Source organism: Anopheles maculipalpis, chromosome 2RL (assembly GCF_943734695.1).
Source record: "Anopheles maculipalpis chromosome 2RL, idAnoMacuDA_375_x, whole genome shotgun sequence".
In the NCBI taxonomy this organism is placed as follows: domain Eukaryota; kingdom Metazoa; phylum Arthropoda; class Insecta; order Diptera; family Culicidae; genus Anopheles; species Anopheles maculipalpis.
This window is the reverse complement of record NC_064871.1, coordinates 43,369,804-43,379,498: the sequence shown is the minus strand read 5'-3', so window position 1 is coordinate 43,379,498 and position 9,695 is coordinate 43,369,804. Positions and strand designations below refer to the sequence as shown.

Sequence of the window (9,695 nt, the reverse complement as noted above, 5' to 3'; positions counted from 1 at the left end):
TTCTTACTGATGTATTTCCAACAAGTAATTTTTTAAAAATATTCCTTTTTCTTGTTTTAGCACGCAACGCATGCAGAAAGCAGGATGTAAATGCAAATCCGGTACGGGAAAAACAGTATTTGCCGGTAATACGGACGTCGCAATGCACATATATACTTTCATACACCACACACGTGCACACAGCTATGTGGAAGGAGCAAATTGACGTGATTATTAAGCTCAATCAATTATTAAGTATGTTCATATATACACTCTAGCACCTATATATCCATATACATTATCAATCGATCGAGCGCGAAGAAAAGCTCTGAGGTGAAGCTGTGAACGCAAGCGAAGGAAAAGGAACACGGTAAGCTAAACGTGATTTAAATAATGCATTAAACACTGAGTTTGTCGCATTGGCCGGAATCGCCCGGAATCAAAGCATTAAACCCTAATAACTGAAAAGAACAGTGAACGTAAAAGTAATAAAAAATGGCACAAGAAAAAAGGTTAAATTTGAGTAGAAAAATCATCAAATCATATCAGCAAGGGGAGAACAAAAACTAATTGCAATAGTAACAAAGAGAATAAAACAAAAAAACATAACTCCAAAAGAGAATAATTAAAAATATCTAAACAAAAAATTGCTACAACGCAACATGCAACTAAATCTACTTAATATGAAAAGGATAGTATACCTTAAAGTTTTTCTTCGATCGAGTAGTAAAACAATATTTTTCGAGGATCATCAGTCGAACACATAAAATGCATTTGGTGGCGAAAAACACACACACACACACACACACACACACACACAAAATATTTCAGTCGAATGCAACGAAAAAAAGGACGAAGCGAAGCGTTATATGTACATAGAGAAAATGATCGGACACGTTGTTGATTTTTAGTTAAAAATCGTTCGTTTTTTTCCAAAATTTAAACAGCATGAATGTAGCCTATAGAGTAATCGTATGCGTAGGGATTATCGGATTTAGACCGTAAACTAAACTAAAATTTCATTGTTACAAGTTTCGATAGATGATCGTTTTTTCAGCCCGTTTTCGTATTTTTACTACGCACACACACAGAAAGCGACCACACCTGTTTACCTCTTTTATGTGTGTAGTGTAACAAGTCCCCAACCAAACCAGTAGAACACGAATAATTATAGTGTCTTGGTTCGCGCGTGCGAAGTCATCAATCGAAGGGGCGAGGTGTACATGGCGTACAAGAAGTGACGCTTCTAATATTGTTATGATTGAAATCACTTTCATTTCAATTGTGTTAAAAGCAGCAGTGCTGTGCAAAAATACACAGCGAAGCACAAGCGATCAAAAGAAAGGAGAATTGTTTTTATTTTAGAATTCTTAACACAAAATTAACAAGCAATCTATCGGACCGGAAGAAAAAGCGACAGTAGTAGTACAACGTTAAAAACGGGAATGGGCAAAAGGGGTAAATGTTTTGTTGTACAATGTTCTACTAAATTGCATGCGCGGTACATTGAATGCAGAAAATAGAGGAAATCGCGATCGTGTTTGTTTTGGATGGAGAAAGTATGGTAAACAATTAATGAAACCATTGGGGAACAATCATTGCAAAACAAAAAAAAAAGGACAAATAAGACAGAACAGTGAGTTTGCGAGCGTGAATAACGTGAGAACAATTTTAGAGTCTTCTTGTTGTTCGGTTGCCGTTAACTGTTCTAAAGCTAGAAGCATATGATGGCCATGATGATGAATCAATCTTAATGGGGGGGAGGAGAATTTAAAATAGCAATCACACGATAGTGACACACTTCGTGAAGAAAAAAACCGACGTAAGACGACGACGAGCCAAGCGAAGTGGGTGAAAGATTCGATGTATTTGTGGTGTCGTGGTTTCTTTATTAATCGCAATTTGTTATATTTCAATATGTTGTAAATATGAATTCAAATCAGAACAATATTTAATCGTACGGTTCATAGTGGATGACGTGGAGAGGAATGAAGTCAGTGCAAAACGAAACGACTGCGAACAATAACAGACAAAAAAGATTAAACAATATTAAATGTGTGGAGGAGAATTTTTCATTTATTCTTCCGAAAAAAGCCCTTTACCAATCCACCACATTGTGAGAGAATTTTCCACTTTGGGACGGTTTGCAATGGTCGATTCCAAGGCGTCCGGTTCACCGTCCTCAACATCTTGCCATGCTGCGTTGGGAAAATGATACTGACCACTGGCGGTAGCCATAATCGGTCTGTGTGGATGAAATGAAACACCATTCAAACAGTCCCAGTGAAGTGGAAACAGTAGTTCCTTCGGTTGACCCTTCTCATCCAGCTCGCGCACATTCCATGCATGCAGCACGCCCCGACTATCACCACTTATAAGCCACTGTCCAAGGGGAGAAAAATCCAAATAGATCCGCTGATTAGTGCCACATGTTCGTTGCAGTGTTTGAACTGGTTGTGATAGTTTTCGGACATCCCAGAACAGTACTTTCGGATCCTTCCTGGCACCGGTAACGAACAATGTTTCCGTATCGGGTGCAAATACAATCCAGGTCACACCTGCCGTATGGCTGTTTGCTGGTGCATAGTTACCCACGGACAGACAGTCGCCCGACCGTGTGTCCAGTGCGGATATGCTACGGTTCCACGAACCGTAGAGGATTGTTTGCGGCATGGACGAAGCGATCGCCATACAGGAAGCGGTAGATTTTGTCCGCCACGAGCATGACTCCCGGCCGGGAACGTTTATGTCGAAGCATTTAATGGATTTTTTATACCCACCGTACAGTGTGGCCCCATCGATCGGTGCAAAGGTAAGGCTAAGGGCCGCCTCAACCTCATCAAACTGGTCGTACCCTTTGTACGAGCAGCGTAAACCTCCCGTAAATGCATCCCACAGCTGTATCGGTTCGTGCTGACGGGAGGCGATCCAGCAGCAAGTTTCCGGTCGCCCACTGTTCATCGCTGGATACCAGGCACAATCGTACACGAGTCCACCTTCCTTCACGTGGACGGCCGAGGTGAGCAGATCGACCGGACGGTCCTCGGAGACGCTATCGTTGCTGTACAGATCGGTTGGCAGCTCGACAATGTGCATTCCATCGTTGTTGACCGTTGTGAGCACGCACGTTCCATCCGGTGACCAGTGGCATCCCTGCAGATAGTTTTGTCGTACCGGTCGATCCCAGGAGCATCGTGCTACTTCGATGCAGGCGCTGTGTTTGAAGAAATCTTGCTCCGACGCAGCGTTGTGCTGCTCCACATCAAGTGCGTGTTCATCGGTTTGCATAGGAGCATCCTGCTCCTCGGCTACGTTCTGTTCTTCTTCACCACCGGAATTTGGGGCGTTTTCGATATGTTCCTGCTCGTCTTCGCTCATTTCTAAAATGTAAACAACAACATACTCGCCGTACGCGCCGTTTCAGAATCTGTCAAATATGCCGGTGATGTATGGGCTGGCAACACTGCATAGAAATGTTGTGACAGCTTTTGCGTGTGTGTGTTAGTGAGTTCGATATATTTTTCTCGTAAATGCAGCGACAGATCGCATTCAGGAGTCAACAAAGTCGAAAGTAGCGGTGCCGTAATTTTGGGAGAAACCACCAGCAGCCAAAAAGGGAAAAGACCTGAAAAAGCAACATGTTCCACGTCTCACGCCTCGTTGTTCGTGGCCAGGCACACGTAAAAGTTTGCGCTCGATTGGCCGCACTCCAGTCTAGTCGCCACATTACTACCAGCCGTACGGTAAGTTTGATGGAAAACAGTGTCCACCACACTGGGACAAGTAAAGTCGGGAAAATTACATAACTCAGAATCCATCTTTTTCATAAAGAATTGCTTGCCGAGGGGGTGCATGAAATGGTCAGAATATTCAAATGCGAAAAACACTATCTATTGCTTTATATATTTGATTTATGGTGAGTGAGAATTTTCGCATCAATACAAGGGGTGGGGGGTGAGTGGGTGGGGGGGATTAGACATCCTCTTATTCTTACCAACGATGGTATTCGCTCATCGCGACTGCAGCCGGCAAAACCTGCTGGAGATTGTGTTTGATGCCCCTGTTTGACAGTTGTTAGGCAGAGCCTAATTGCGTTAGCACATTTTTGGGATCAACAAGGATACATATCCTATTTTTTACAAAAAGTAATCAATCAGACATGGAAGAACCCAATAGCAAGAAGGCTAAAATGGTTGGTTGGTGCATAGACACTTTAAAAAGAAAATAAATTGTTTCTAAGCGATGTGTGATGTTGTGGTTAGATTACTGAAGGTACAAGATCCTGATACTGATCCGGGTTGAAACGATAGAAGCATTGCTTTACTAGAATGCGCTGGTGATTGAAACATTGTAATTGATCGTCTAACCTCAAGAAGAAGCTAGCGCACGATGGTTGAATAATTATTTTCATAATTTAATTTCTGTGGGTAAAATAGAACACTTAATTTTCATTGGGTAAAATAGAACAGGTCTAGGAATTGGTTTAGATACCCTCTATCAGTATCAATAGGTTGTGCCTTCTTCTGGTGTATAATCGAACTACAGGGCCTACTTGATCTGATAACACGTAGCACATTGGAAAGGATAAACTTTAACAGCTCACCTTTATTTCATTAAAACGGGGGAAAAAACTTTCACCTACTTTTTGCCCTTTTACACATCGCGTCGCTTGTGCTCTCTTTTCTCTGGACCGGTTCGATTGGAGCAGAATTTGAAATGGTACGAACAACGAAATCACTCAAGTACTACCCGAGCAAAGCTAACTAACACTACAAAGGCGATCATCGTTTGTGCCTACACGTTGTACGCGCGCTGTACTTTCGCGATTAAATTGTTCACCAGTCCCACCATTACGTCCTCATCAACTTGCTAGCATGCTCCAGACCAACGAAAACGACTCGATTCAGTCTGCGAAGAAGTGTTCAGAAGAGAAGAGCGACACAATTTTTGCTCGCCAACAAGCAGCTCTGTGGAGTTACTCGTGGCAACAGAGAAGAACGGACGGTTGCTTGGATCGACTGTAATTGAACGATCGTTCCCTGATCTTACACATTCAGCACGTGTGGTTAACAAGTTTTTATTGTGATAAAACGCACGGCGATAAGAGACAGATATGGTAAATATGCAAATGTAAAATGCAAAAACATACAATCGTTTCCGAGATTGTGGGCTAGACATTACTGTGTTACTACGCGGGGAGCTATTGCACAATGATCATCATCATCCGATACAGTCAAAAACTGGATTTATGTGAAGCGAAAGGGCAAAACGGTCATCGATCAGAATGCAGCAATTATAAGTTGTCGTTGCGATGTGTTCTCTTATTTAAGTGGTTAATTTGTACGCGATGCCGTAGTATAATTTTGAACTTGTTGATTTTATTTTAGAACTAGATTAAACAACAAAACACAATTCAACCAGTTGATAACGAACGACGGTTGGGCGAATAGCTCCATGCTTGAGATTACATTTTATTTGCAGAATCATAATGATTTGCATGTTTATTTTTATTTTTAGGCAAGCAAAGATGTAGGCTTCCGCACGGAGTCGGACACGTTCGGTGAGCTGAAGGTGCCGAACGACAAATACTATGGTGCCCAAACGGTTCGCTCAACGATGAACTTCCCGATCGGTGGCCCAACCGAACGTATGCCCCAACCCGTTATCACTGCCATGGGCATCCTGAAGAAGTCGGCCGCCCTCGTCAACAAGGAGTACGGGCTGGATCCCAAGATTGCCGACGCAATTGCACAGGCCGCGGACGATGTAATTTCCGGTAAGCTGTACGACGATCACTTCCCGCTCGTTATCTGGCAGACCGGTTCGGGTACGCAAACGAACATGAACGTGAACGAGGTAATCAGCAATCGTGCGATCGAGATTCTTGGCGGAAAGCTCGGCTCGAAAACTCCCGTCCATCCGAACGATCACGTTAACAAGTCGCAATCCTCGAACGATACCTTCCCGACGGCGATCCACGTTTCGGTGGCCCGCGAGCTGACGGGAAATCTGCGCCCTGCCATCCAAACGCTGCACGATGCTCTGAAGGCAAAGTCGGAAGAGTTTAAGGACATTATTAAGATCGGTCGTACACACACGCAGGACGCTGTGCCTCTGACGCTTGGGCAGGAGTTCAGTGGATACGTGCAGCAGATGGCTTTTGCGCTGGATCGCATTGAAGCGGTGCTGCCACGTGTGTACATGCTGGCGATTGGTGGTACCGCCGTCGGTACGGGGCTGAACACGCGCGTCGGTTTCGCTGAGAAAGTTGCGGCCAAGATCGGCGAGTTGACGGGACTACCGTTCGTATCGGCACCGAACAAATTCGAAGCGTTGGCTGCCCGTGATGCTATGGTGGAAGTATCCGGATGTTTGAACACGATCGCTGTCAGTTGCATGAAAATTGCGAACGATATTCGCTTCCTCGGATCAGGACCGCGTTGCGGTTTGGGTGAGCTGAGCCTGCCAGAGAATGAACCGGGCAGCTCGATCATGCCGGGCAAGGTTAACCCGACGCAATGTGAAGCTATGACGATGGTGTGCGCACAGGTGATGGGAAACAATGTGGCCGTTACTGTGGGTGGATCGAATGGACACTTTGAGCTGAACGTGTTCAAGCCGTTGGTTGTCTCGAACGTGTTGCGATCGATTCGGTTGCTTTGTAAGTAGTGGAGAACTATTGCCAATTTCTATGATCCCTAGGCTAACTAGATGTGTTTCTCTCTTTATAGCTGACAGCGCACGTACATTCACCAAGAACTGTGTGGTGGGCATTGAGGCAAACCGGGCCAACATTGATAAAATTATGAACGAATCACTGATGCTGGTTACCGCTCTCAATCCACACATTGGCTACGACAAAGCTGCCAAGATTGCCAAGACGGCGCACAAGGAAGGTACCACCCTGAAGCAGGCTGCCCTCAAACTTGGCTACCTGAACGAGCAACAGTTTGCCGAATGGGTGCGACCGGAAAATATGCTTGGACCAAAGTAAATGGGTTTTTTTTTTTACTTCCAACGGCATGAAATGGTGCAAAATATGAAAAACGACGAACGACGAGTAGAAGAATGCATTATTTATTTACAACACATGTAATAACGTGTTCTACATCATCCTGTTTGGAACAATGTTTAATGATGGAAAGCGCGGCTGAAGAAAACGCGGAAATCGTACTTTATACAGCATTGGTGAGTCCCTTTTTTCGATCTGTTGTCTCACATCCGAACTTCGCACTAATTCTGTATGGGAGGTGATGGGAAAGTTAAATAATTTTCGAAACGGAACGGAACTAGTTACTTTTCCGAAAGGAACGGGACGAACGGTTTTTTTTTAACTTTTACGGATAATGAAAAGAGCCACAGTCAGAAACGGAGCTGCCTATAGGTGGACTGAGCGACCGTGTTACGCCCCGACTCGAAAGGGTGGCTCCGAGCTGAAGCCCAAAACGTTTACGTGGTGTCGTAGCAAAGACTTTGTTGAGAGCATCGCACCCCTGCTACGGTCATAGGATTTAGACAGGGACCTCTATATCGTCCCAAGCTCAGCTCCGTACAGAAAACTCGTATGCTTAGGAAAGAGATGAAGCAGTCTTTGACAATTCAACACGTTTTAATTTAAGTTTTTTTTTTTATTTAAACTTGGGTTCGATCATTCCAATGATCCTAATCGTTTGGAACAAACTGAATAGGTTTGTAAATTTCTGAAAAAATCTAATCACTACTTATTACCTAACAAGAAGCAAACAAACAAAAAATTACAGTTAAAAACAATACCGTTATACATTATGAGCGGTTCGTAACGTATAACATACGATTTTTCTAATAGTTCCAATTTTCACGTACAGATGGCCCTAGCATGCGCTAGAGAGAATCAAGTGAGCGAAATGCTTTGCCCATACTAGAGGCTAGTTACCATTCGATAGGCTTTGATTCTTTTCTATAAATGCATTCACATTTCGTACAAGCAAATCAAATGCTTGGGCGAAACGTACATGGTTGTATGTAAAAACTATAGCATGCATAATATTGATCAAACTTCGGAACACCGAACACTTGTTCCTTTCTTTGCTATTAATTTTTCCCCCAATCATAGGATGGTCTGCTTTGTAGTTGTGTGTGTATACATCGCTACAAGGAATTCCCGGGGTTGCTCGCTTGTTAACAACCATCGTCACGGGAGCGTGTACCACCGACCATTATCCTGCCCGTGGTTTATTGAACGTGTGTGCGTGTGTTTGTAACGGCACCAAGGTTTCCTTTACAGCAGAGATGCTATATATATGGTATCACACTATTTATCTCCCGAAAAACTGAGTCAGCCGAGCAGTCACCCTCGTCCTTTTTCGCTTTCGATTCAAAACTCTACACCGAGAGAGAGCATTGACCTCTCTGTGCCACACTGTGTGTTGCCGTTGCCGCCGCGGTACGGTACGAACAATATTTCACCCCCTTATACGTCTTCTGTCCTGCCCGACGATATGGTACGATCATCAGCACCATCCTCATGTCACCGTGTTGGGCAAAGGATCATTTTCAATTTTCATCGGCATCGTTGCACCGTTTGTTTTATGCACGCACCGATCATAATCTCACCCTCTCGCGGCTGGCTGCGTTATGGCTGCACCCCTAAATGCGATTTTTCCTTTCGTGCTTAGCGCATAGCGAATGTATTTCGGCAAGCAGGACAAAAGGACACTGCAGTCTGCCAGCAGCATGTGTGACTTGCTGTAACTGCAAGCAACTGCAGCCGGAAGGGGTTTTTTCCTGATTTCTGCGCCGAGAGATCCCTTGGTTGCTGTCTGTTAGCCACAGCAGCAGTGGAATCGAAAACTTACCACGCCAATTCGATGTCGCTCTGTTTGGCCCTTGTTGGATGCGCCCAGGATTTCCATTCACTGTCTGTTTTGTACCTCGGTGTTCGTCTAGGGTCGGGGGATGAAACGATGCCAACAACAGCAACAACAACAGTAAAAAACATAAAGTTTAATCTTCTTATGCAAGCGTAATGATTTTGCTCTCCCGGCTGGCTCTGCCCATGTTTTGTTGTCCTATCGGAAAGGTATTTGCTGCGCTTGTTTTTTCGACCTTCCCATCATTATTTGTAACCTTCCCTGGCGCTGTGTGTGATGGTGTTTGCGATTCCGGTCGGTTCGTCTTTTAAAACCCATCGTATGGGGAGAGGGGGGGGGGGGAACGTATCGCTCATTAATGCGATGCTTTATAGCTAGGATCAAAATTCATTTTTGCTTTTCCCATTCATATTATCAAACGCCGAACACACACCGGCGACCGACTCCGACCCCGGGGGAAATCTGCTTGCTGTAAGGATTCGAACATTGTTTGTGCGAATCTTCTTTTGGCCTCACTGCTTCATCCTTGTGCCGTTCGATCTGTTGCCAGTTGCGTTAACTTTTAAGCGAGGAATTGGGTTACAATTGGGAATGCATGACTGCAATTCGTGTGGTTCGATTGGGAATAAATATTCTGCCCTGGCTTTATGTGTGCTGCATTTGTATGCGTAGCCGTAACAGGGGTGCAATACGTGAATGCTAATTTTTAGATCATGAAATTTATTAGGTGATGAAAACGGAAAATTACTACTAACATTTTTAAAGTACAGCTATTATACACTAGAGAATATGTTAAACTAAGCTGGTTTGACTCTACTTGGCTTAACGACCTACGTCGTCGAGATCCGGCCGGTCATCAAATGGATG

The 9,695-nt window shown here is 44.2% G+C and overlaps 2 protein-coding genes across 2 annotated transcripts in view; one reads left to right on the top strand and one right to left on the bottom strand.

Moving 5' to 3' along the window:
* LOC126557814 (fumarate hydratase, mitochondrial-like) overlaps positions 1–6,976 on the top strand; it is a 269,371-nt gene extending 262,395 nt beyond the window's left edge. Inside the window, exons 2-4 of the mRNA XM_050213710.1 lie at positions 3,596–3,722; positions 5,497–6,640; positions 6,711–6,976. Coding sequence (XP_050069667.1) covers positions 3,618–3,722; positions 5,497–6,640; positions 6,711–6,973 — 1,512 coding nt within the window. The 5' untranslated portion in view covers positions 3,596–3,617 and the 3' untranslated portion in view covers positions 6,974–6,976. The remainder of the gene's footprint in view (positions 1–3,595; positions 3,723–5,496; positions 6,641–6,710) is intronic.
* Positions 2,056–3,357, bottom strand: LOC126558069 (telomerase Cajal body protein 1 homolog). Its single transcript, XM_050214008.1, has one exon. It carries the CDS (start codon positions 3,355–3,357, stop codon positions 2,056–2,058), a length of 1,302 nt encoding a protein of 433 aa, XP_050069965.1.
* Positions 6,977–9,695: the final 2,719 nt, after the last annotated feature.

Excerpts from the sequence above, each read along its gene's own strand:
- LOC126558069 (XM_050214008.1), bottom strand. The coding sequence starts at position 3,357 with ATGAGCGAAGACGAGCAGGAACATATCGAAAACGCCCCAAATTCCGGT.